The sequence below is a fragment of the Aspergillus flavus genome, chromosome 5 (assembly GCF_009017415.1).
Source record: "Aspergillus flavus chromosome 5, complete sequence".
NCBI classification, from domain to species: Eukaryota; Fungi; Ascomycota; class Eurotiomycetes; order Eurotiales; family Aspergillaceae; genus Aspergillus; species Aspergillus flavus.
The window spans coordinates 1-27540 of NC_092408.1; the positions used below are offsets into that span (position 1 = coordinate 1).

At 39.6% G+C, this 27540-nt stretch overlaps 9 protein-coding genes across 9 annotated transcripts; 2 read left to right on the forward strand and 7 right to left on the reverse strand.

The window, feature by feature from the left end:
• Nucleotides 1-6553: 6553 nt before the first annotated feature.
• F9C07_2107361 (uncharacterized protein) lies at nt 6554-7344 on the reverse strand (the record flags this gene model as incomplete). The annotated part of the gene is made up of 3 exons (XM_071509022.1): nt 6554-6714; nt 6869-6947; nt 7066-7344. 3 exons carry the CDS (start codon nt 7342-7344, stop codon nt 6554-6556), a joined length of 519 nt encoding a protein of 172 aa, XP_071364156.1.
• Nucleotides 7345-7677: 333 nt separating this feature from the next.
• On the reverse strand, nt 7678-8271 carry F9C07_2213594 (uncharacterized protein; the record flags this gene model as incomplete). Its single annotated transcript, XM_041292668.2, has 1 exon — nt 7678-8271. The coding sequence occupies one exon, from the start codon at nt 8269-8271 to the stop codon at nt 7678-7680; it is 594 nt and encodes a 197-aa protein (XP_041147019.2).
• Nucleotides 8272-13181: 4910 nt separating this feature from the next.
• On the reverse strand, nt 13182-15521 carry F9C07_6985 (uncharacterized protein; the record flags this gene model as incomplete). The annotated part of the gene is made up of 2 exons (XM_041292669.2): nt 13182-14509; nt 14627-15521. The coding sequence occupies 2 exons, from the start codon at nt 15519-15521 to the stop codon at nt 13182-13184; spliced, it is 2223 nt and encodes a 740-aa protein (XP_041147020.2).
• Nucleotides 15522-15751: 230 nt separating this feature from the next.
• F9C07_6984 (uncharacterized protein) lies at nt 15752-16039 on the reverse strand (the record flags this gene model as incomplete). Its single annotated transcript, XM_071511553.1, has 1 exon — nt 15752-16039. The coding sequence occupies one exon, from the start codon at nt 16037-16039 to the stop codon at nt 15752-15754; it is 288 nt and encodes a 95-aa protein (XP_071364157.1).
• A 56-nt stretch (nt 16040-16095) lies between these two features.
• F9C07_6983 (putative vitamin H transporter) lies at nt 16096-17715 on the reverse strand (the record flags this gene model as incomplete). Its single annotated transcript, XM_041292670.2, has 4 exons — nt 16096-16528; nt 16587-16807; nt 16876-17354; nt 17490-17715. The coding sequence occupies 4 exons, from the start codon at nt 17713-17715 to the stop codon at nt 16096-16098; spliced, it is 1359 nt and encodes a 452-aa protein (XP_041147021.2).
• Nucleotides 17716-18283: 568 nt separating this feature from the next.
• On the forward strand, nt 18284-19909 carry F9C07_6982 (Six-hairpin glycosidase-like protein; the record flags this gene model as incomplete). Its single annotated transcript, XM_041286232.1, has 1 exon — nt 18284-19909. One exon carries the CDS (start codon nt 18284-18286, stop codon nt 19907-19909), a length of 1626 nt encoding a protein of 541 aa, XP_041147022.1.
• Nucleotides 19910-20041: 132 nt separating this feature from the next.
• F9C07_2071493 (Zn(II)2Cys6 transcription factor) lies at nt 20042-22493 on the reverse strand (the record flags this gene model as incomplete). The annotated part of the gene is made up of 3 exons (XM_071508769.1): nt 20042-21745; nt 21826-22391; nt 22448-22493. The coding sequence occupies 3 exons, from the start codon at nt 22491-22493 to the stop codon at nt 20042-20044; spliced, it is 2316 nt and encodes a 771-aa protein (XP_071364158.1).
• Nucleotides 22494-23457: 964 nt separating this feature from the next.
• Nucleotides 23458-25221, forward strand: F9C07_2203472 (uncharacterized protein; the record flags this gene model as incomplete). Its single annotated transcript, XM_071509561.1, has 5 exons — nt 23458-23660; nt 23709-23947; nt 24039-24140; nt 24202-24405; nt 24482-25221. 5 exons carry the CDS (start codon nt 23458-23460, stop codon nt 25219-25221), a joined length of 1488 nt encoding a protein of 495 aa, XP_071364159.1.
• Nucleotides 25222-25786: 565 nt separating this feature from the next.
• F9C07_2284221 (uncharacterized protein) lies at nt 25787-27180 on the reverse strand (the record flags this gene model as incomplete). Its single annotated transcript, XM_041292655.2, has 3 exons — nt 26878-27180; nt 26426-26755; nt 25787-26352 (listed from the first exon to the last, which is right to left on the reverse strand). The coding sequence occupies exons 2-3, from the start codon at nt 26742-26744 to the stop codon at nt 25787-25789; spliced, it is 885 nt and encodes a 294-aa protein (XP_041147025.1). The 5' UTR covers nt 26745-26755; nt 26878-27180.
• Nucleotides 27181-27540: the final 360 nt, after the last annotated feature.

A 27540-nucleotide genomic window follows, 5' to 3' on the forward strand; every position in this document is an offset into this window, starting at 1 on the left:
TGACCCTAATGTTGACCCTAATGTTGACCCTAATGTTGACCCTAATGTTGACCCTAATGTTGACCCTAATGTTGACCCTAATGTTGACCCTAATGCTAATGTTGACCCTAATGTTGACCCTAATTCTCTATTAAAATTAAATAAAATATTTTAAATATTTTTATATAAAATAATATATTATAAATAATTTTTAATAAAATAAAAATATTATTATTTTATTAATTAATTTAATAAGCTTATCTAGTATAAATAGCTTAGAAAATATTTAATTAATTTAATAAAAGATTTTAATATTTTTTATATATAGAATAATATTTTTTTATTATTAAATAATTTATTAAATCTAGATTATTTTAATATATTTTTTATTAAAAATAATATTTTTAAAATAGTATATAATTTTATTAAATTATATATTATATTAATATTTTTTATAAATATTTATAAATAATTTATTTAATTTTTAAAAAATTAAATATTCTATAGTTAATATAATATAGATTCTATATAAAAAATAAATAATAGAAAATAAAATAAAATAGTAATAAAATTAAAAAAAATAATATAAATATATAATTTAATATAGAATATTATTATTTTTAAATATAAAATTTAAAATAAAGAATATTATTACTAGTATACTATAAAATAGAAATAATAATTTAAAATTTATTAGATTAATTAATAAATTATTATTAAATTTAATTAATTTTTTAAATTAGATATATTTAATCTAAAATAAAATATAATTTAAATAGATTCTATTAAAACTATTAATATTACTAGTATTACTAAATAATTAAAATTATAGATAATTAATAAAAAGTTTTATCTAATTAGATTATATTTTAAATAAATTTTTAATAAAATATTATAATCTATTTAAATTAATCTTTATTATTATAAATTATAGAATTTATATTTAAAAATTATTTAAATATAAATTTTTAGAGTACTTTTTAATCTATATTAATTTAAATATTATTAATTTTATAATTTAATTAATATTATATTTAAAATACTTTAATCTATAATACTTAGTTTAAAAAAAACTTTAATCTATTCTATTAATCTACAGCTGCTGTTGGCTCTACTTTATTCCATCCTTCTATAAATTCTCACCCCCTTGTGGACTAGACTAATTAATTTTAAATTAATATTAATAATTATATTTTTAAATATATTAAATATAATAAATATATTAATAAATATTAATTAAATATATATTTTAATTAAATTCTTTAAATATATTTTAATATATTAATAAATTAATTATATATATTAATTCTATATATCTATATTTTAAATATATAATTTTAAATTATTAATTTTACTAATACTTCTTAAGCTTAATATATATTTACTATAATTAATAAAATAATATAAATAATTAATTATATTAGCTTTTTACTTTAGTTATTATTTATTTAAAAAATCTTTTTATTTATATTATATTCTATTAATTTATTCTAAATTTTTATAGTTACTATATCTATAATAACTATATTAATAATATCTATAGTCTATATAATATTACTATTATTATTAAAATTATTATATTATAATATATATATTATTTTTAATCTTTTATTTTTTATTAAAAATATATACTCTATAGTATTCTATATCTTTAATATATATAGTATAGATTATATTCGATCTTAAAAAACTATATCTATAATATTTATATCTATACTATTTAACTTACTAGACTCTAATATAAATATAAATTATATTTATTCTATATATAGCTTTATAATATATAAATATAATATATCTACTATTACTAAAAAATATCTTATTTTATTAGCTTTTTATTTAATTACTAATTAATATTCTATATTTATTATTATATATTAAAAACTATTTAGTATTAACTTTATACTTATTACTACTATTATTTAATTTTAGAGATTAATAAAATTAAAAATATAATTATTTTATTATAGAGAATTTTATAAAAATTATAATAATCTAAATAATTTATGTAATTTAAATAAATAAAATAAATTAAATAAATAGAATAATCTATATAATTAAAATAATTAGAATAAAATAGTAATTATTATTTAAAATTATATTTATTATACTATATCTTTTCTATATTTTTATTTTAATAATATTATTATTTATATCTATTTACTAGATTTTTTAAATATTTATTTAAAACATATTATTAATATTCTATCTCTAGAACTATATTTATATAATTTTATATTAATTTTTTTTTACTAGTCTATTAAAATAGATAATAATTATTTTACTAGATTATTTATTCTATTTAATATATCTATTTTTTTATATATAATCTAATAATATCTATAGAATTTTAATATAAATAATATATTAAATATTAGAAATATTAATTTCTATTTTTAATATATTTATAGCTATAATAATTAGAATTTAATTTTATATAAACTACTATAAAATTAATAGTTTATTAATTTATTAATTATAATATATCTTATACTATAAAATCTTTATTAATTTCTTTATCTATTAAATAATATTTATATAAATAATTATTTTTCTATATTTTATTTATTAGATTTATTTTTAAATAAATACTAGTATAAATATATAAATAAACTATATTAATCTATTAAAAATATTTTATATATAGTATATTATATTAGAATAGTTAATTTAATTCTATAATATATAGATTTAATTAATCTAATATTCTATTTATTATAATAATATCTACTTTAATATAAAGAATAATATAGCTATTAATAGTACTATCTATATTTATATATAATTTAATTATTTTAATTACTATAATTTAAATTAAAAATTCTACTAATTAATTAATATTATATAATATTTATTAATAATACTTTAATTTAACTATTATATTTACTATAGTTAATTAATAAATATATAAAGATTTTCTATTACTATAGATTTTAATATTATTAATATAATTATTATTTTATTTATAAATTACTAATTTTTTTATAATATATATAAAATATTTAATATTTAATATTAATATATTATATTTTTATAAAATAATAATAATAGTATTACTATAATTATTATTCTACTAAATTTTATAAATATAGATAATATAAATAGTATACTTTTCTTTTTATTTATCTATATTATTATTATTATAAAATTTTTATTATTCTAAATTATTTATAATATTATTATCTATACTTTATAAAATTATATTATTATTTAGTCTATTATTTATTATAATATTTATATTATATCTATAATATTTAACTAATATTACTATATAATTTAGCTTTTAATTATTTTTTTTCTATAGTATCTATTTATATTTATAGAAATAAAAACTATAATCTAAATTATAATTAATTAATATAAATTCGAAAAATTAATATTAATTAATATTTAATAATTAGAATATATATTAATAGTATATTATAATCTCTATCTATTCTATAATTCTCTATTTATATACTATATTTATAATATATAATAAATATATTATCTATGAATTTATAATATATTTTAATTATTATATTTTATTTATATATTTTTTAATATCTATATTTAATATTATTAAAATTATTTTTTATTTTTTATAGATATTATTAAAAAATTAGCTATTTAATTATATTTACTATTAATTAATTTTAATAGTAATATTATAATATATTTATATATTAATAAAATAATATAATTATATTTTAATTTTATATTTTAATATTTTCTATAATTAATTAAATATTTATATTTATTCTATATTAAAATTAAAGCTCTATAGATATAATAATATTAATTTTAATAAAGATTAAAATCTAGATTTAAATAAAACTCTAGATAAAAAATTAAAAATAAATAGCTAGATTATCTAGAAATATTATATTTTTAATTATTAAATAAATAATAATATTAATTATAAATATTATATAATTAGTTTATTTATTTTCTATAATATATATTAATAGATTATTTTAGTATTATTATTTATATAAAATTCTTTATAATATATAAATATTAATATAACTATTTTATTTTTAATAAATATATTATACTATTAATTAATTTTAATATTAATATATTATAAATTTAGTAATTTTAATATTTAATTAAATTAATTTTTAATTATATAGATTAATATTACTAATTTCTCTTTAAATTAAACTATTTACTATAAATATTAAATAATTAATTTAAATTAAAATTATATAGATTTATAATAATAAATAAAATATTTCTATATATTTAGCTTAATCTATATTTATTTTAATAATTAAATAAATCTATTTATAGATTAATATATCTATAAATTCTTTAAAAAGCTTTAATCTATAGTTCTTTATATAGAATTATTATATAGTATATACTATAAAATTATTAGAATCTATTTAAATAATAATTCTATATTTAAAATCTACTATATAACTATTATTATTCTATATATAAAACTATAGAAATTATTTATAATAAACTATATATATTAATATAATAGTTAATTAAACTATATTTATATTATATAATTAAATATTATAATATTATAATAAATCTAGAATCTATATATCTATTAATTCTATAATATTTTTTATTAGATTATATTTTATAGACTATTAATTAATTAAGTAAATATATTATTTATTTTTAGAATATTTTTATAATAGATTTTAACTCTATTTTATTTAAAATAAAAGATTTAGATTATATATAAAGAATATTAAGAATAATATTAATTTTAATTATATTAATTTAAATTTATTATTAGATTTATTACTATTATTATATATAAAATTAAAATTAATAATAATATTTTATAATATTTATTTAATATATTTTTATAATTATTACTATACTTTAATAATTTAAAATATATTAAAATCTAGCTATAATATTTACTAAATAATTATAAATTATACTATTTTAATTATTTATAATAAAATCAAAAAATAGTTTTTTAAATTATATTAATTAAATTCTCTATAATTTAATATAGCTATAATATAAATTAATATACTTTTATATTTCTATATATAATATATTTAATTTAATAGTTTAATATAAAATATTAAATATATTTATTTAAATTTATTTATCTACTACTATTATATAGAATCTACTAGATTCTTTAGATTTTTATTTATTTTTTTTTATTAATAAATAAATAATTAATAACTAGATCTACTATAGTTTACTATAATTACTATTATTTTTTTTATTACTATATTATTATTTTATATATAAAATATTTTTTTATATATAGTTTTTATATATAGATGATAGATACTATAATCTATTACTATAGCTATACATATTTAATTATACTATCTATATTTATATATATTTATAATAAATAATATAATATTTATTTTTTTTAATTAAATAGTTTTTATATAAATTATTTAATCTATATATTAAATAATTTACTAACTTTTCTAGATAATTTTTTTATTACTTTTTTAAATTTATTAAATCTACTATTCTATAGAATTAGTATTATTAAATAATAGAGTCTCTATTAATATATATAATACTTTAAAATTATTTAATATAATAAAATTTTATAGATACTATATTTAATAGATTATCTATAATTATAGATTAATATTATAGATATTCTCTTTATTACTAAATAAAATCTAGATTTAAATCTATATTTTATTAACTATCTATTATATTACTATAATTATTATATCTATTTATTTAATTAATATAAAGATATATAATTTTATTTTGTTTCTATAAATATAAATATAATAGAATTTTTTATATATTAAAAAAATCTATTAATAATAGATTAAAATATGGAATTATTATAGCTTAATTTTATTTTATATTTATTATATTTCAATTTATTTATTTATAATAAAGATTCTAGAATTAACTATAGATCTAGTACTAATACTACTATATATTCTTTATTATTTAATTAATATTAAAAATAGTTATAATAATATATTAATCTATTAAAATAAATAGATAATCTAATTAATATTTACTCTATTTTATAGAGAATTATAATTTTATTAATTTATAGAATAATATTTTTCTATTACTAAATAATTTTTTAAATCTAAACTATTTTAATATAGAACTTTTAATAGATTTAATTAATTAAATAATAAATAATTTTACTAAACTATATTCTATAATAATATACTTTATAAATAATAATAGATAATCTATTAAACTTTAAAAAAATAGAATAATCTATACTATAAAATTATAGGATTTTATAAATTTAATAGTATATAGTAAATATTTTTAAATATTATAGTATAATTAAAATAATAAAATAAAATAGTTAAAAATTTTATTAATAGTAATTAATTTTAATATAATATTTTAATAAAATTTATACTAATAATAATATATTTTTCTAAATAATTAATATATTATAAACTAAATAATTAATATTTAAAAAAAATTTAAATAATTAAATTAATTTTAAATCTAATTAAATCTAGAAAAGAATTATAAATCTATATAGAGAATTAAGATAAATATATATTAACCCTAATCTAGTCTACCTACTAAATAGACCGCATCCCAAACCGAATACACTATCTTTTTTCACCCCTTCTGGACTAGAGCAAATTATTTAAATGAGGACCAATATCCAATATTTCAAGTCAAGAAGTGTCTCAATGAATTGGTGAATCTTGAATTCATTATTTTTAATGCCGGTTATATTCTCCTGGACTCTCAAAACGGCCTTGCGTCTGTCATCTTCTTCAAGAAACCTGGCGTTCATCGGAGTGTCTGGAAGCCAGTAGAAAAGAATGAAAGCCTAGACAAGAGTGATGGCACCGAAAATTAGAAACACAGCCTAAGGTAAAGTCAGAATATAAAGACTGGAAGGGCCAATGAACAAGTGCACTGGAACATATCAAGGAAGGTTCCATCCTCACCTTACATGGAGCGATGACTTGCACATGACCAATACCATAGGCAGCCAGCCCACCGAAGATTCCAGCGATAGTAATTCCCTGGAACTAGATGCCGTGGCGAAAAGGTTACGTGCAATCGTAGCTTCAGTTGCACCGAGGAAAAAACGAGCCGCGATTAGACCTTGGTTATTAAACGCCGTTGCAGTCAGCATCAACACGGCACCTCAAACAATGCTGAAACAGAAGTAAGCGCCTTTTCGCTGAACATATAAGGGAATGAAGAAACCAGAACGCATATTGATGCAGAGATCATTTTGCCAACGGAGAACCGGGCTAGCAAGACAGCTGCAACGTAGAACGCAGCTAGGTAGCCGAAATAGTAAACTCTGCTTGCCCAGGAGTAATCCTCTCCTTGGAGATGCTGATCATCGGTCAAACCCAAAATGGATGTTAAGCGCTTGGCGAATTTGTCAAGGAATTGGAACATGTATGAAACCGCCATCATTGGGAGAAGGCTGGAGTTGTTATGAACAAAGTCGCAGTCCTGTGAGATATAAAGACACCACTTACTAAAGGTCAATTCGGCGCAGATTCCTCCTGTCCTCCTCTGGAGTAAGAAACTGGATATCGACATCTCCTGGCTTGCAGCCACAAGGCACTTTGCAACGTTTCCCCGCAATTGAAGCACTGGGAGTGGAATGGCCACAGCGCCACACGTCAAGCTACTTATCTAATATGCAAGAGGGAGAGAGAGGGAGAGGGTTAAATAAGCGACCATCGGCTATGGCAGTTTGAGTTTAGACACCAGGACAGTCCCACTTCTCTCGGGCAATCTCTAGATAACGAATAAGCCAAATTCCCCGGGCTGTAATTGAGCCCGTACATCCACACGTTCCCCAAGCCTGCTTTGTAAATCTACGACATGAAGCAAGAACTGATATGCTCGTTGAAAATTCAGACCAAACTGACTGATCGCATGGAATCGGCCGAGAACCCACTCCCCGTGGAGGTGGTCATTCGTCTCCAATGCCACCATGAACAACGGCCACGCGATGCGAACCATGGCCTTCTCCCCGTCGTATTTGTGCGCCTGGAAGGCCAGGTTCATGATTTGGCGTAACGCTTCTACTTGTTGTGGGCACAGAGATTGGCTCTGGCCCGATCTTAAGCGGAGAAAATGGAGAATTACAGCGTAAAACAGCCGCACAACCCTGCGGAGATTGGGAACGAGCCGATGCGCGTTGTCGGTGGCCACAGAAAGCCACTCAGCCACTTCAATCAAATCGCAAAATCTATTACTAATGCTCTTGACAGAAAGCTCAACGTGGGAGGCCCATCGCGTCGCTGGGTCTGTCTCAGCGTCCTGGAACTTAGCCAGCTGTGCTACCATGGATCGTAGTTGAACATATGCACCCTCCAGGGTCAACATATGTTTCGATTTTTAACGACATCCAGTAATTCGCTTTGAGGATTCTAATTAGCTCAATTGTAGCTGGATATTAATATCTCAATATACTTAATAACAAATGAGTATAAAAGGTGTGGACAAAAACTTCGATCCAGTGTCTGAATTAAGCAATCTCTATCTGATCCCGTGAGTGAACCGGCACTAAAGCTTTCTTGGGTCATGTATGCCAGAATTAGACGCACCTGCACCTGTAGTGGTGCAGATTCCATGTAGAAGAGGATGACTATATCCAATTAGAAAACGCGAGCTAAGCTTCTACCATTAGCTCTGATAGATAGATGTTAATGATACTGAGATTGCATCGACATTACAACTATGACAACGCTTGTAGTAGTGTACAAATTCTGCCTCTCTCAATCTACCTTGATTCCAATTTGGACGTCTGCGGAATTCGGCCTGGACGCGCCGAGGTCCCTGCTTACTACTAAAGCTAATTGTTGATTTCTTTATCTAAGCGCAGCTCTCCGATATGCTATGCTCTCCATATCACTAACACTGCAATTAGACCTTCCTAGGCTCCCTTGTTATATTGTATTTAAGCAGTATATTAACCACCTAAAAACAAAGTAAGGTAGTAGCCTGATACTTAGTGGCACCTAGGTATGGAGGCTAAATAAGTTCATGACTAGGAATAGTTCATCTGTGCCATACCTATCTGGATCTCTACGAATTGATAAAGTAAAAAACCGAGGATTCCATATCCGTCGACCACACAGGCAGCAACTTGGCGCTTTGGAGATAGTCATGCTATCCAAACTTTTTGTTGTGGAGGTAGTGTTCTCAAGATGGCGTTACCATATTGTAAACGTGCGACAATCAGTGGCTCTCTCTACATTCGATAGTTTGTTCACAGGCTATTAAGCTTCTGGTGAAATTTGGATCGGTGACGAGGGCTAAAGTGTGGAAAGTTATTTCGAGGCGGATCAGTAGTCCGCCAGATATTCTAAACTCTTATTAGCCTTAAAAGCTTTGGTACAATTCCAAATACATAAGACAGATAGAAACGCAAACTTAAATCTTATTCGAACCTTGGTTAATTAAGTCATAGTTTGTATTCCCTTCAGATCCTCTTCTAATTCTCTTTTCCGTGCTATTGTCGTCCTTTCATATTTTGCACCACTCCTGCAATGGACCAAGTCGAGAGCTCTGGCTAGAAATACCATCGCATATACGACCTTTCATTATCCGTCACAACAGCATCAGTCTATTCCTGGTGGCTGGCCTAGCCTTCTGAAGCTTAACTCTTCCTAGTGGCATGACATGACAAGACGTCAAAGAGCTAGACCGGTCTTGACTGTTCTAGTTCTAGTTGTACTCTTCCAGTGGTGTCCTTGGCGTGAACAATGCTTGCAGTAAAGACGTTTTACATGGGGTTGCCACACGATATGCAACTTTTTTTGCAAGCATGCCTTCAGCTATAAAAGCACTGAAGGATCCTGTCTCAGGTAACCTTCTTGTACCCTGTACACAAAGACGTTGAGATCATTAAGTCTTTGTCCTAAAGCTCGACTTACACTTCCCAGGCTTCCATTATAACCATAACATTTAAAAAGATGCATTTGAAGACCATCCTTGTCGTCCTGGCAGCAGCTTCCACGGCATCTGCTGCGTGTACCTCTACCGAGGTAGAAACATGTTCGAAGGAGTGCACTTGCCATTGTACTTTTACCCTCGCAGTGGCAAGCAACAATCCTGGCTGTCCGAATCCGCCAAACAATCACTTTAATTGCCCTGCGGGCCAGCCATTTACCAAAACGGTGGGCTGTGATCAGCCCTGCGATTGCGAATCAAGTTGCGCAGGACAAGCACCAGCCCCAGTTTGCAGTGTGGGCCAATCTGCTTGCAATAATGACATTAGCAGGTGCGGTCAGCCCACCTGTGCCTGTTAATTAGCAAGTGTAAGTTCGTGCTCTCGTTTATCGATGAAAGTTGTAGTCCCCCTGAGAGAAAGGAACTGAATCCTTTAAGGTCAATGGCAAAGGCTAGGAGGCGAAGTGAAGGAACCCTCTAAAGGAGGGATGACATCAACCCTTGCAAAAAGGAAAAAAAAAGGGTTTTGTGTATGTGAAGTTGAGAAGGATGATATTTGTTTCTGCGACTAGGCATGTATGTGACATCTATCGCACCCAAAATGCAATTGGTTTGGAGCTTTTTCTGCTTTACTAGGAGGATAGTCTTGTGTATCGCTGTTAGTTAGTGGAATGAACTGCAACTTCTTTCTTGGAATTGGGTCCTACCTGAAGGATGGTAATGTCGGGGTAATAACCAGTTCTGTGATTGAATATGGTTGCTATACGCCACTTTCATCATGACTCAAAGTAGAGAGTTCTTACTATAAATACGGTGGCGGCTTTTTGGTCCGCCACAACTAACGTCCAATTATTGCACGGTCGAGCCGTGCGAGGTTCATTACATATCGGGTACTTTGAAGCTTATCAACCACGGTCCACGAACACCAGGGAATTTAACTAAATATATATACAAAAATAGCTATTTATTAGGGCAGTTCGAAATATTATGTCCAATTATCCCCCAGCTACTACAATGGCTATGAGCTCGCATCATCCAGGATGTGGCAGACAGAAATCACTTCTGGATGCATTTCCCTGAGGACTGGCCTGAGGATCTCGGTGAAGACATCTATACCTCGGGTGCAAGCTCTATATTGGGTGTAAGTTGTGTGTGAAAATGTGATGTGGAATTAGAACATACAATGCAGTAGTTATTGCTCATTCACAGAAGATAGTCCCGGGGCCTAGGGTACATGCTATAGTCCATAAGCGTGCTCCTGTATCTCGAACCTGATGAAATTCGCCACAATGCGCTCGTGGTTACTTTATGAGCTGCCCCCGTCCAATCAAGTGGTGTTTAAGTAATGCTTCCAATGTCTCTATAGCACCTCGAGTGTTCTCAAGATTCTTCTAGTATGCGATGTGGAGCATGAATGCTCTCGGAATCATCCTCAGGAGATATTCGGAAGAAGGAAAAATTAATATTTGCCATATACTGAGTCCTATTGGGTACTGGCATGCAGTTTTATACTTGCGAAAAACCTTTTCCGTCGCGCTGAAGTTTTCTTCCACTATCGGGTTGGCGGAATCCTTGAACCAGTAACCACGTTGCTTACCGTGCCGCAACATATATTCAGGTGAAGTAGGTATAGTGATCATCGTAGATCAGGTTAATAGAGAATACCTTTCTGCGTTTTGTGGTAAAAGCCTGGAATTGCAGTACAAACTACATATCTACATAGAAAAACCAAGTGATACTCGAGGAACATAACAGTCATATGGGCGCCTGACGTCGGAAGCAAAAGAGTTGCGGTCGGTGAATGAATTTCCCCGAATGAAGAGCAGGGCAGTAGTAGCTTATGAGCCTGTGGGTATGAAAATCATTTGAGGGATAATCGGCCGGATTATGGCTCCGTCGTTTATGAAGCCCGTCCATCTCCAGCGTACTACGTATGGCGGAGTGCGAAAATACCGTATTGGTCTCCGTGTATGCCTCTGTATATCGTTCCCTTCTATGTACGTTGCCTGCTCTATGCATGATTTACTGGGACCGCCCATGCCACAGTAGTTCTAGTGGTCCCACTTGCGATCTTTGAATAAAGCGCTCCACAAAGATCAACACGATCCTTTCGCACTCCATCTCAGTAATAGTGATATCGATTTCAATTATATGAGCCATAGTAGAAAACGACGAATAGGAGCTTGTGTACAAACTTCGTCTAGCGAGATTGAACGATTGTACTCTGAAGACTTCTAAATTAGCCAATATATAAGATTTCGTGAACAACTGAGCCGTGGTGGCCAATTCAGACTTAAGCGGGCATGAACATTACACCGCATGCGGTTATATACAGCACTCCATGTTGTGGTTCGGCTGGTCCTCTCTTCCTCCTCAGCAATATGACCTTGATGCTGTTGTAAAGTGGTCGTCATCTTCACTCCTGTAATGAAAGGCAATGACTATAGTGAGCTTCTTCCTAATATGAAGCAAATTGCTCCATTTACGTATCTGCTTCTCCACTGGTTTCCAGTCGATGTGAGTAGAATTGTAGTATTTGCCGATATTTTTCTGGGACCGGTCGTTCGAGTTCATTGTAACAGCCGTGCCTTCAGATCGACCTCTCTGGTGACGTTTCTTTTTTATTTGCAGCATGTCTTCAACCTTCCGAGTCTCCCCACAGTTACTCGCTAGGAGCTACAACTAAATCGTCTTCGGTCACTCTGCCTACCGTCTTGCGGTTGAGTATAAGCTCCATTCGATTGTGTCGCTCACATATCTTGGAGGCTCTTTATCGTATTCGCCACCCTCTTTCCATTCGGCCACTGGTAGGAAATTGAGTTGATCCGCCTGTAGCTCACTTGTGGTACGATATGGGGCAGGGCTGGTGGAGTACGAGGTCTCGGGTGTTCTACCGAAGTAACGAGTAGTGGGGGCATCGTGCCAAACTGCTTCCGATGGGTCGATTATCCGAGGTTTGTCTGCCCGTTACCGAAAGAGGTATAGGTCATGGCGAATATAACCTAGAGCTGTGCTCCGTGAGGGGCTGGCCAGGTATGGTGGGAAGCAAGGAGATGAATAGCGGCGAAATGGACATGGAGGACCGCTTTAATGGTGCACCCAAAGGTCACCGTTTACTACTGGAAATAAATCATTTTCACCAGGGGGGCATAAACCACCCAGTTCGCGATGTTGGCTGCTGAATTTAAACGGTCGGCATGTGTCCTGGACCTGATGAGAACATGATGAATTAAAAGGATCGAGGAGAAGGAGTAACCAAAAAATGGTGGGGCCGTGGCTATTGCCTCAATCTAAGAAGATGAATTAAATTAAGTTGAAGAGAAATCAAAAAGCACCTGATCTCAGTGTAGCATGATTCGGATCTCATCTTCCTCCCCTAGCTTTGCTGCCACCTGTATTTTCGGTCTTTTCAACCATAATTTCCGAATCTCGTTAACTTCGAGACCCGATGTCTTTGAAACCGCGAATACTCCCGTCGCTAACCACATTTCAGCCGCAGATTTGCTCACAACGTCCGCTACAAGGGTGTGCTGAACCGCGGGTATCACTGTCCTTTGCATGATTAAATTAGTATTTGCATCCGCTCGCAGCAGCAATGGGCTTCTGGTCGAAAGTATGCCATCTCCTATCACATCCGTTTGTAGATCGACAACACCACTAGCGCTACCATTCGAGAGGATCAAGCAACTCTGTTCGTCTTTCCCCCATGCTTCTACCACGGCAGCATCCTGATCTAACAACATCCGCAATTCGTTCTCTGTGTACAACAGGCCCGTTCTTGCTACACCAGAAGCCGCGAAACCTGCGTCAACTAACCTGATGGGCCCAGGTTGGATGGCCGCCGGTGACCACCTCACCTTGTGTATACGGAAGTGCCATCCTGACCACAGCTCCAAGGCGGGGATTAGAGTAGTTCGGACCTCGAATTCAATTGCCTTCTTGGGTCTCCAGGTACTAACAAGAGCCGGTACAGTTGTAGCTCCCGTGTCCATCCCAGCAGCCGTGTTGGAATTGCACATCGGGATCTGCCGTCCTTGTACATTAACCGGATTTGCGCGTACAATCCAAGCCTCGCCATCATCGAGACTGACGGTCAGCGTGCTATCTGGAGCCATCTGCTCGAGCAGTGCGCCACTAGGGACGCTAAACCCAAAGAAGGACGAGTATGCCATCTTGCCGTATTTCGCCTCTCTGGCACGGTGGGACTTTGTGGTTCCTTGGCCGGACGACAGCAGAAAGTGGTGGCTGCGTCCGCCGCATAGAATATGTCGAGGCTGCCAGAGGAGTTTGGCTTCGTCGAGTAGTGGCTGCGTAAGCAACATCCGGGCCGCGAGTGGGTGTGGTAATTCTTTTGCTATCCAGAAGGGGTGGCTCTCAGGTAGACAAAGGATGGCGAACGATTTCAGACACCAATATACGGACTGCGGTGAGGTGTAGTTCTCGCTGAGGAACATGTTTGGATAGGTATAGCCGATATTGATGGTACCATCAGTGTTGAAAATGCCAGGCTGCCTTCCCCACCAGCGTAGATGGCGGAGGAGAAGACCCTTGACAACGCCGATGTTGTTGAGCGGTTCGTCGAGCTGTACACCAGCTATGGCGACTGCGGACCAGAATGCCGCGAACGCGAACCGGTACGTCAGGCTCCGCCCAAACGGAATGGCACCTCCTATGAGCCGCAAAGTCAGTAATAATTTCTGGCAATATACATCACGGATTCAGATGTTGAGATCAGGAGGCAGGAGTGTTGATATCGGAGAGATGAGTGTTTTATAGGCCGACATACCATCCACATCAAAATATCTCCAGAACCCCGACGCAAACTGTCGTGCCTCCAGCTTATACTTCTGTATTCGGCTCCAGTCGTTGGAAGCCAAGCCCCTATCCTCCATGAACCTCACATATAGCATCCGTGCAAACTGAATGGCGAAGCTTCCTGAGTAATAATCGGCCTGTTTCCTCTCGTCCCCCCAGAGCCCGTCGCTACTCCATCCCTCACCAAGATCGAACGAGTCCAGCAGGTTCAAATCCTGGACCACAACATCCTCTTCCTGGGATCCTAGCGCCAGATTGACCAGCACGCGAAACCAGCGCCAGTTGTTCTGGGGCATTTGCCGTCCATTGATTTGGCACAGCCACGTTTCTAGGTTTTCCCGGGCCACCGCGTCCATCCCAGACAGGAATGCTGCAGGGGCCATCAACAGCGCATACGCAATGCTCTCCATTTCCACCATGCGCTGATCGAAGTCGCCTAGATCACCCCAATACTCTGAGGATGCCGGGTTTGTACCGGCTCGTAAGCCACAGGCCCATGATTTCAAGTCAAGGCCAACGCTATCTGCACTACTGGCAGGGGCAAGAAGGCTTGCGATGGCCCACAATGGCCGTGCAAAACCCTCTAACTGAGCGGAGACCTCATCAAACCCTGCCGCCGTGTCTGTGGAGAGTTTGATAAAGGCCTTTTGGGGGGACTTGTACTGTTCCAGCGGACTTAGTAGGGCGCCGGTAGCTCGTACGAGATCAGAGCGGGTCTCGAAAGGATTGTCTGTGAAGCCTGGGAGTGCGGGCATAGTTGGAGTTTTGCGTAGTATTCCAAGTGCGGGCTTAGATTTAGAGTTGCATAGGCGTAGGGGGATTGAAGATTTCAACAGAGGTGGGACCCCCGGGCTCTTATAACCCATTTCCTGCCAAGCTTGCTCTCGGTCTTTGGGGTAATGTATGGATTTCGGGTGATCGCACGATTCATGTTCTACACTCAATTTATGCCATTCAAAAGTAACTGCAGCAACGAGACAACAGCAATCCAAATACTGATGGCAACTGAGGAAAAAGGAAGTCTACCAGAAAACTCATTAAACGTTTAAGCCCCAATTCTGAACTTTGCCCCATTACCTTCATTGGATTCTACTGTTCACAGTCTCTCAATCTTAATCTCATCATTGGTTGTGGTTTCCACATGGGTGCTTGATGTGCCCAGTTCGGTCTCCTTCTCGGTCTCAACCATGTCTTTATCGACAACTTCCTGGCTTTGACGCCGCTTCAGCTCTCGCGTCCACAGATACTGGCCCAACATAAACAGGCACCAGTAAGCGAGAGTCAAAACTGTGTTGACGATGAAGCCCTTGCGCCACTTAGGCGCCTCAAGAACTGGGAAGGCCGTAATTGGGTAGAAAGAGAAGAAGATCCACCCGCAGGTCATCTGTCAATCGGGGGAACAAACTGAAGTTAGTCCTAACTCTGGAGAGATTAAGTGGTTCAAGAAAAACGGAGACCAAAATAAAGAAGAGGAGGAAAATGAGAAAGCCCTACACGCACCATCGCTCCCGTTGTAAAGGCTCTAGCTTCGGCATCGTCCTTCATGATCATGTTAACCCAAGGAAACAGGATGGGGGTAATGCAAGAGGTCATCCCCAAAAGATAATAGGCCGTGAAATGAAGCCCAACTGGAATGTCCCACACAAGAAGAACGACATTGCAGAAGAGAAGAACTGCGGAGGCGGCCGTGAAGGTGGTCCAGATCGGGTAGACCATGCAAAGAGAGGTCGAAAGGATGCCTGTCACTATAGCGACTCCCTGAACACCAGTTGGAATCGTATTGATCTGTGGGATGGTATAAGTGCCGTGTTGTTGCGTCTCGTATTTCAGCCACAGGGCCATCTGCCCGCCAACATAGCTGGTACACTGAAAGCTGGAGATTACCTCAAGAGTCAGTCCGGCCCTGCCCAACAATATGCTTAAGGACATACCAGACATAAGTAGCGATAGCGATGTAGAAATGCCAGTGCATAAACACGCGCTTGAGCATACGCTTTCCTATCTTCGTGCTCTCCTTGACGCCGTCATCGCCCATGCGAGCGCGTGCAAGTTGCTGGTCCCGCTCGGTGAGCCACCAGACTCGGGGGCTTTGTGGGATGCCTGGGAAAAGGAAGAACCCAGCAATTGCAATTGGAACGCTAATAATACCATCCTGTGTAGTAATATATAAGTTCCCCACCATTATCTTGTGATCAGCAAAGGGACCCATCAAATACTCACTATGATGAACAGCCAGCGCCAGCCCGACATGCCCAAGACACCATTGAGATTGTTGTACGCAGCGGCTTGTAAGTATCCTCCGAACATTGAGCCGGCATTGCTACTCACGTACCACACTCCCGCTCTTTTAAAAACCTCGTCGGCGCGGTACCATGAGGTCAAAATATAGAGGGAACCCGAGGAGGCCGGGGTCTCGAGCACGCCTAGCAGAAACCGGATACCAAAGATATCGTGCTCGTTGCGCAACCGTGCCTGGCAGAAGGTCACAATCCCCCAGAGGAGCTCCATGGTCGGCGGATAGTAGCGGGACAGAGTTGGGCGAGATATCAGCATCATGGACGGTATCTCAAAGAGGAGATATCCTATATTGTAGAACGTCCCGAACAGGGAATACTGGTTCCCGTTCAGATGGAGCTCCTCCTTCATGCCTGAAACATAGGCGTTATTTATGTTACCGTGGTCGAGCCATTTAATGAAAACTAGATATAATCTGCATCAGTATGAGGCTATCTTTTCTAATATTTCTGTCCGGCGACAGATGATTCTTCATTCGCTGAGGACGTGGATCTCTTCAATGGCCCGCTTTGTCTGGGGTGGTTAGAGGGAATGCTCACACATCAGACAGCACAGCGGCATAATGAAGCAGTCTAGCTTGCGCAGAAGCCGGCGCTCCTCCTTTGAATAATGGCTTGGGTACCAATCGAAGATGTATTGCCATGCCTTCCACAACGAAGGAGCAGCTGGCCGATTGGTCGTGGAGCTCACAACAGGGCCTTTTTCTGCGTCAGAGGACTCGTCAGCGGTACGCGGCGGCGAGGCCGCCCTGGATCCACCGGCCATAATCTGTTAAAGTTTTATTCTTTCTCAGGCTATGTCCAGATCCCAAGGAGAGAGTAACTATGGCCAAAGAAAACTGGGTCACAGCCAGACCGCAAGCAGGATGCTGCAGCATCTATATAGACACCAGGGCTTGGAGGGAAACGATACGAGATTGAAGTTTAAACACTATCTCGCGGCCTCCAATTGCTGGGTCAGTTCTGTGCCAAGGCAAGGGTGGAGTTCTCGTTGCTTTAGTTTCTCGGAGGAATATCCTCGGAATTCGGGCGATCCAGAACCATATGCCGGACAAGATTTCCCCGCAGAAGGCAGACAGTCTTGCTGCATTAGCGTCTGTCGGAGGATTGGCGCCGGGGATGGAATGGGACAAGCCACCGCGTGGAGCATTAGGCTTTGCCCAAGGCTACTCGACGTCGGTTAATATACAGCGGCGAGACGCACAGTCGGATTCGTCTATTTCATAAAGGCCCTAAGGCCAGCACTGACGTTGAATCGCCAGACGCATTTGTATACAGACTCCGTTGACAGATGTCACCGAAAGTTCCTTTCTCGAAAGACCGACCGCGCAAATATGTCTGTTACAAAAACAATCACCGAACCCCATGGGTTGATGTCGGGTCCAGAGGCCTCTGGGGGGTTATGGTCAAAATCTATCCCATCACCTCACGCATCCTTAGCCAAGGATGTCATTCCTGTCGGTGAAATCACTAAAGCTCCTTGCCTAGATGTGGATCTCTCAAGATCTGTCCCAGCTTTAAGAAAGCATCTTGCAGAACTCTTTGCCGAGAACATTTTGGCGAAGGTCTGGCGTGTCGCATGTGAGTCTCTCCCTGGTGCTGATGCGACACCCGAGGAACGTGCGATGAAGTTCCCTTGCGTATTTCCTGAATACGTGCCCCAGAATCCCCAGCACGGCGAGCGGCCAAACCTCTACCATCTCCGTGAAGCGGACTTCTGGACCTGTGGCTTCTTTCCCGGGACCTTGTACGAGCTGCTTGAACGGACAGTCCGTTATCCCCAGTCGGCTGCTTACTTCATTGATTCATCGTCACAGGCGAGGCGAGATCAGCTCCGTGCCATGTGTGAAAAATGGTCGGAGCCGCTCCACGACATGGCCAGCAGGACGGACACACACGACATAGGCTTCATTGTCATGCCTGCTCTGCGCCAGGATTGGGAGCTATTTGGCAACTCCCGCAGCCTGGCCTCTATTGTCAGGGCGGCCAATAGCCTGGCAACGAGGTATGTTGCCTCGGCGAAGGCTATCCGTAGCTGGGATCTCTTGATCAGGAAGGACACACAGATCACAGATATGAGTACTGATCTTATCGTGATCATCGACTCCTTGTGCAACCTGGACCTACTCTTCTACGCCGCCGCCCATAGCTCTTCCAGACATCTCGCGGAGATCGCCACCGTCCATGCCCGCACCATGATACGCACCCATCTGCGTCCAGAGCCGCATCTCTCTCAATCCACGTTCGGAAGATATCAAGGCCAGCTATACTCAACCAACCACGTCACATGTATCGACCCGAAGACGGGAGACATCAAACGTCGTCTGACGGCGCAGGGGTACGGAGACGGTTCTACCTGGGCTCGTGGTCAGGCCTGGGCAATACTAGGGTATGCACAGACCTACATGTGGACTGGGGACAAGGAGTTCCTGGACGTGGCGTGCGGCACGGCAGAGTATTTTCTGCATCGGTTGGAGACGCACCCTGTTGTGTGGGGACTTGGAGGTGGAAAGATGCACTACACTTCCCCACCATGGGACTTTGATGCTCCGATGGAGGAGAATGAGGGCCAGGGAGTTGTGCGGGATTCCAGCGCGGCAGCGATCGCGGCGAATGGGTTGCTCGTGCTGACACAGGCGCTGATTGCGAAGAGAGAGACATCGCTTGCAACGAGATTTTTTGATGCGGCAGTGCAGTTGATGAGAGGTACGCTGGACTATTCACTGGCGAGGGAGACTGCGCGGTTTCGATTTGTTCCTGATGGAGACGGAGAGGAGTTGAAAGAAGACCTGGCCGTGGAGGACCTAGTGCAAGGAAAGCGGTTCGATGCGATCCTTAAGCATGGGACGGCGAACAACAACGAGAATGCGAGGAGGCGGTATGCGAATCACGGCCTGGTATATGGTGATTATTACTTGGTGAGGTTTGGAAACGAGCTGATGCGCATGGGCTTAGTATAGAACCGTTCAGTATTGCTAAGAACCAAGGAAGTAATTAGATATTAGACTTCCACATAGCCCATAGCAGCAGCCCAGGATACACCGATACATCTAACAGCTTATATGTACTATAATCGGCCCTTCCATGGGACTTCACCAAGATTGGTCTAGATTGGCACTGAACATTCCGTTATCGAAACTGATGATCCGGTCCATATCCATGAATTGGTGGCCCAGCAATACTTGTGAAATAGCACCCAGGTCGCAGGGCGCTTGATCCTCCTCTGGGGAGTAGATCTCTTGCCCGTACATCGTCTGATGCTGGTTGTTAGGATTTCTGGGGAGCTGTATCGAGGTTACAGGGCAGGGTAATGCCATGGCCGGTGCCGCGTTGATGAGGTTCCCATTCGTCTGGTTCTCCGCGGGCTTTCTGGCACCCTGGGAGTTGTGTTCTGACTGTGTCTGCAGGTTTAGATATGACTGTCGAGTCGCGTCATTTGGAGTTGACCCAGGTGCTTGATCCTCTATAATAGGGTCGATCTTCCTGTTACAGTGGTCAATATCTTGCGTGTAATCCAGGACATTTATTTTGTAGCCCAGGCCCTGCATGCACATATCCTGCATCTCCCTCAGCTTTGACGCATATTTTGCTGCCAGGTCCTCGGTTAAAGTTGTGGTCTCTGGCATGACTATAACGTTGCCGTTCCATCGGCGCGACATCTCATCTAGACTTCGGACTAAGGTCCAGAACCGGTCATCGACATCCGATCCGGAGTACAGAGCAGTGCTTTCTCCGCTATAATGGATTCTGTAGGCGAGCAGGAGTCGGGCTGCCACATATACGCAAAATGAAAACTGGGGATAGATGGGGAAGGTTGCCGGGGACACTTTAAGATATTGTTCGGTAATGGTGGCAATCCCAAACGCCGCTTGTTGACAGGTCTCAGCAGAGCAACTGCTGGGTAATCGGCTGCGGAAAGCCCAGTCGTGGGGTGGAAACGCGATAGGCTGATGTAAGAGAATCATGGAGGCATTGTGGGTGATGTGTGCCAATGTAAGATTTGGATCCATCACTACTGTTTGCCGTGTCGTATCAACATCCAGCCCCGTTCTTCCTCCACTGCTGCTGGGTGGGCCGTCCTGATTGATCGTGTCGTAGGCGCTGACGGTTGTGTTGGTCGGGTTCGCGGCTTTCCACTTCTTCGGGAGGAGCATCTTCCAGTGGACAAGGCGCAGGTCGAGTTCTTTGAACCGTGTGAGCCAGCTGGTGACGTTCTCTGGACGGTGCGTGTCGACCTTTTGCTGAAGGAAGTACGTCGTGACACGGCTCAGCGACTCGGTTGCCTCGATACGGTAGGCGAAAGCCCCAGCAGCCTCCATCAGGGGATCTTCCAGCGATGAAGCAGAACCATCGGCGTCGACTGGACTCTGGTCTGGGGTCTCATTAGGCATCGTACCTTGTGGAGACACGTAATGGGCCGGATGAAAGGCAATGGGATTCCCTATTCGCACTGCTGACTTGTCCCAGATGCCAAAAAAGGCCGTAACATTAGGTTTATCTCTTCTCCAATAGACTCCATCGCAAGGAAGACGGCGGTGCACATCGTCCGAGGTAAGACTGGTGTTCCATCCCATTGCCACCGAGCAGAACCGGTCCAGGTTGAATACGGTCCAGAACACACGACGTCGCTCTTCTGCCTCCACCCAGCTCTCCGGAGGGGACAGAGAGATAAACGGCCTTGAAATTGATGTACGGCCTCGGCAGTCATCGTCTTCGACCGTCAGTTTCAAATACTCAACCGTCCTAGTCAGCGATCCGACCAGGGACCATGCCTTTTCACCACACCCATTTCCAATCTGAAGGCTAAGTTAGTCGACACCATTCAGAATGCATAATATCTCGTCAGACGTATATGATTGGAATAGGAAAGCCTCACATCATCAAAGACGCAAATTACGAGGGCTTGGAGATTTTCCACACATAGGCAATCCATCGAAGTCGAAACAACCACACTCCTGGCCTCCTCTGTGGTGAGACCCGCCAGGGAGATGTCGGATACGGCCTCGTGCCGCTGGATGAATCTCGCAGATACTAATATCATGGCTCGCACCAAGACGTCAAGCTTTGACCTGTGTTTTGGATCGGGGAGCCGTCTGCGCAAGCTGTTCTCGTGGATGAGAGGGATCCAAGGGTGTATACACTTGAAGTATGTCTGCAAAACATCTTCAATCGTGTCAGGGTTGAGCAAATCAAGTACTAAACGGCGATCGACGTCCGGCAGCGAAGACCGAGAAGGGCCGGCGTAGTCGTCCACCCGTTGTCGTTTAGCTGGGCGATCAGCGGCCCCGGGTGAGGGCTTGTCGTTCAATATCTGAAGTTCCCGTGCCAGCGCTGAGAGAACAGAACATTCCTTGGACTCGTTTGCACTCCGCCTTGTTCGTTGATTGTACCCGTCTGGCGTATCGTCTCCCAGTCGGTCGAGAACAAAGTCTTCTAGGCGATCTAGTGGCGAATCCGTGAGCCTCGTCTGCAATTCTAGCAAGTTGTAACAAAGCTACCCCAGTGGTAGTATTTTCTATGTTCACCAGCAGAGACAGTTTTCATTATCATACCTAGCCGTCGATGTATATTTTCAATAGCCCCGGATTTAATCCCCGGCTTCGACCGTTTGGGATCATACACGCAGTGGCCTCCTATGTCGAGACCTAATTAGTGACATTGTAAGAAGTGGTTCTGTCTTACGAGACAGAAGAAGTATGAATATGGCTGACCAGTTTTGCGGCAGTGTTGACATGCGGGTGTTTCCTTGGAACAGCGCAGTTTGCGGTTGCGACAGTTACTACAGGCAACCGAGAGCTCTGGGAGCTTTCTATTTCCTGGGGCATCGAGGACATTATTGGTGTCAGATCTCGCCATCCTGTTGGTCAGGTTTGGGGTAAAGATGGATCAAACCTAGGGTACATTCAGTGCGGAGGAGCTCCTTTATTCTTTCCCGTCGTGACTCCTCCGGAGCCCGTGCGAGATCTCCCGAGAACCGAAACCCAAAACCCCGCTCATAAATCCGGGGACAGGCTCGTCCAATCAACAGGTGGCCACCCCCCTCTATTCGCTCTGAATCAAGCCGAAAGTAATCTACGTATACTAATATTCTTTAATAAAATCTAATTTAAAATCTAATCTACTCTATTCTAGTCCAGCCTTTCTAGGTGTAGAGTAAAGCTTAATTTTATCATCTACCCCGGGAATTCTCTGATTTGGCTGGGGACACTCTAGTCTCAGTCCATCAATAATGCCGTACATGGGCATCCTGAGTCCTCGTCCGCACCAGTTGAACAGATCGCTGGTGAAATTTAGTCAGAAGTAGTAGCTCGGTGCTACAGGACGAATTGTTCCTCAAATAGGAGCAAAGGTAACCAACAGTCTCCAACTCGACATCTTGCTCGGGTGCCCTATTTAAGTGCTGGGGTCCATCCTTATCCTGTCCTTCAACATACCGCAGAACGCTGCAGGCTTACTATTGCAACAGACGCTTATAGCAGGGCGGCAACCTCCAGCAACCGTGGATAAAATGACTTCTCTTACAAGTCTGATTACTATTGTGGCTTTTCTTCCATTTGCAGTGTCTGATATATCCTTCAAGCCGAATGTCACCCATACGATAGGGATCTCGCCGGCCGATGTTCCGAGACCAGGGAAGCGATTTGTGGATGCAACCTATCAATCGTTTTCTATTGAGTTTTCGTTTATGGCAGACTACGCGGGAAATGATTCGTATGTTCACCCTCGTTGCGATTGACCGCTTATGGATAATTTTCCTAGACACCCCAATTTATTCTCGAGGCAAATGCTTCAGAATTTGTATGACATATCGGGGGCATATCCGATCATCCGGGTGGGCGGCAGCACTCAAAATGCTGCCGTATACTACCCAAATCAAACCGAGGCGATTATCGCCCCGTTCAGCTCTGTCGCTGCTGACCAGCCATCCCACTCATTTCTTGGCCCTTCATGGCTGGAATCATTTCGACAATTCCCTAACGGCACCCAATACATCTATGGTACAGCTCTCAGAATAACGTAAGTTACAAAAGGCTAACCATTGCCACTTAGGCCTCAATTTCTTTAACCCGGTAAATGAGACATATCTAGAGGTTGGCAATGGCCTTGATCAGTGCGTACTGGAAGCAAATGCTGCCCACAAGGCAATGGGCGACTCGTTATATGCATTTGAGATTGGGAACGAGGTGGATGGTAAGAGTCTTAACTCTTAAAAAACATTTTTTATGGATCTGGCGCTAACTTGAGATATCAGGCTGGGGAAATGACACGCACAGGCCAGGTGATTGGACAGTCCAAAGCTACGTGGACCAATGGAATGAGTATGCGACGGCGATCAGTCGGAACCTGACTGGCAAGGATGCAGCGAAATTGTTTCAAGGATGTGCCTTTCAGGCACCTCGCCATCTCAACGACAGGACCGACTGGAATGTTCAAAATGCCGAGCTAGATGGTATGGGTTCGGACAAAAAAAGGCTGTTGCTGATCACGAGGTAATTATCACATCAATATAGCCATTGGAGGTCTGCTAACAGGCATTTCACAGTATATGGGTGCTAACTGCCACTACACGGGTGCTGGGCCAACAATTGAGACCACCCTGTTCGATCGCACTAATATGCTTTCCCGTGTTTGGTACCATGATTATTTGGGCAATGCGACGGCTAACTCGGGGATCGACTATGTTATTGGTGAAACCAACTCCATTTCTTGTCAGGGCGCGTTCAATATCTCAGATGTGATGGCATCTGCTGTCTGGGCTGTTGACTATGTCATGTATCTTTCCTCACTCAAGGTCTCGCGTGTTCATTTCCACATGGGAACACGCTATCGCTACTCACCCTGGCAGCCTATTTTCTACAACGACAGTGCTGCTCATGTCAAACTACTTTACTACGGAAATCTGTTCAATGCTGCAGTGTTTGCTGGTGGAAACAAGCAGACGGAAGTTCTCGTCAATGAAACAAACTTTGGTGCATATGCGGTCTACACATCAGGAAAACTTGATGCTATTGTGGCGGTCAATCTCAACATGTGGAACTCAACATTCGATCCAATTTCCCGACCTTATACAGCGCTAGCCCTTCCAGATGGTTGGAACGATGCCAAGGTTTCCAGGCTGACAAGTCCTGGAGTCGATATTGCCGATAATATTACCTTTGCCGGGCAATATATTGACGATCAGGCCCAGGTTGTAGGGCGAAAAACATACGACAAGGTGACAGGTGGCAAGGTTCTAGTTGGGGCTGGTGAGGCAGTACTTGTCCACAAGTGACCCGTTGTTTTGCGCTTCAACGGTACAATATCCTTGACATCACGTTGCCCATTTGAACGCCGACAATGGCAGACTGTATAGGAGTGTACTTTATAGCGATCGGAATTCACATCTTGGGAGATAAAATCAGGCCTTGCCGTCACTATCATCCCTCATGACTATTATGACCCATACATTGGGACTGTCAGTGTCTCTGTTTCTAAATTGTTGCCGTAACCTTTTTTCCTTGACTTATCGTTACAAGGCTCGGAGCCATCAAGCTAATATCGAACGGTGACGCAGTATTGTATCCTCACTCCACCCGAGAATAACATGGCAAGCATTAGCTAGTGGAAATAGCCCATTCTATTGGCATCAGGTCGGGTCCTGTGGAGATGCCGCTCAACTCTTCCAGTTATCCGTGTCCAACCTATTGCCTTCTACATTAATCATCGATCAGAGATACTAGAAAGGTATACTCCGTTAAAAACTAGCTATGAACCAGCCCGAAATGTAATTATCCCACGCTTAGTCTCTGCTCTATAGAATCTTCCTTTGATTAATCATTAATCGATACCTATACATCCTATCTCCTTGTCGAATCCTTAGCCCCGGCTGAGTCCAGCTCCGATACCGGGACGGGGTATTGGCCCAACTCTGTGGGTGGTGCCGCAGGGACAGGAGCATAACCATGACCATGCTGGTAATTGTACCCCATTACGTTTGGTGGGCCGGCAGCAGCAAGACTCGCCTTCAAGCCCTCCAGCTCTCGCATCGAAGCAGACCTCTGTTTCCGCTCCCATGCACCCCAGATCAATGCCGAGCCGGCGATCAGACCTAGAGGAATACCCAAACCTAAGCCGATGGCGAGTCGTGCCGACTGATCGTTATGATCGCCCGGGGTATCTCCTGAAGCATCGCTGCTACTGTTCCCCGAGGACGATGAGCCTAGTGAAGAACTGCTGCTCGTACTGCTCTTAGTGTAGTTGGCTAGCGCTGCAACACCAGGCATCACTGTTCCGATGGGGACGGTAAAGGCACGGTCGACGGCACATTCAATCGAGGTGTTGTCGATGCTCACAACATTTCCACAACAATATTGGTCATCGATCGCATTGACCACCCGGTAGCCGGTACCCTGGTTCCAGCGCGCTACAGGTTCAAGTGGTTTTAGCATAGCCATTGCATTACGATTGTCGATAGAGGTTATCGAGTTGGAACGTACCACATGGCTCCGCACTACTACACGCACCACCCCAATTTTGGTCTGTGCAGCTACCTCTTGACATGACCGGATGATTCCCTTGGCTCTGGAGGTAGCAGAGGCCGTTCGAGAGACATATGTCGTTCTTGTTGCAGCAGGTGGTGATTTCGGCGCTCGTATTGCAGGGAACATCGGCCGTCGCGATGTTGCCGTTGACGAAGTAGCAGGTCGCATCGGAGTTCACCGCTACCGATGTTGTGACCAACGCTAGGAAGGGTAGAAAACGGAACATGGTGGTCATGATTTGTGTTTTGTTTTCCTTTTGGCTGGGTTTCTTCATCAAGAAAACCTCTTGCCGTGCACGAAGCCCAAGTCAGTGCATACCGGGTGGAAACGACACGGATGTCACATTGGGTAAGAGAAGAAGAAGAATGGGGGTGGGGAAGACAAGGGGATTATTCTCATTTTCATACAGCTCGCTAATTCATCTCACGCCTCATTACAGCATGCAGCTAACCAGCACTAAATCCTTCAGGATACGCATTGGGCAGTTCTGGTCCTGAAGCGGAACAAAACGAGGAAGAGCTCGTGTCTTGCAAAAAGGGCGTTCAAATCGGATCTTTGGTCTGATTTGCTGGTTGGGCATGGCTCATGAGTCGGTTTCTCCTGGACTTCCGCCAATGATCATTCTACTCATTTTACTGATTCGAGGCTGAACAGATTGCGATCGACCAAAATCTCACCCTTCCAGCCCTGAGCCTTGCACCGCCTTGAGAACTGACTAGTAAATTCCCTGAGTTGGGCCGTAGTGAGGAAAATCTTACCTTATTGTGTATTAGCACTGGAACGGCCTTCTTGGCGGTGGGCCTTCAACCCCAGCCCTGACGGTGACAAATCCCGATAGCAATCTTAGAAGTGAGAATCCATTCTGGCAGTCCGGAAGTTGGAGTAATTCTTGAGTTTAGCTGATATGCGTGTTGCTAAAGGAATTCCTTCTATTTAAGCCGATATCCAATGCACGTACCGGCTTTCTGGGCGGAGACAATGGTGCGTAAAAAGTCAATCATCACTGCCGGTGCAGATATATTTTCAAGCTTAGTTGGGTTCATGCGGAGTAGCATCAATGTCGACAGGGA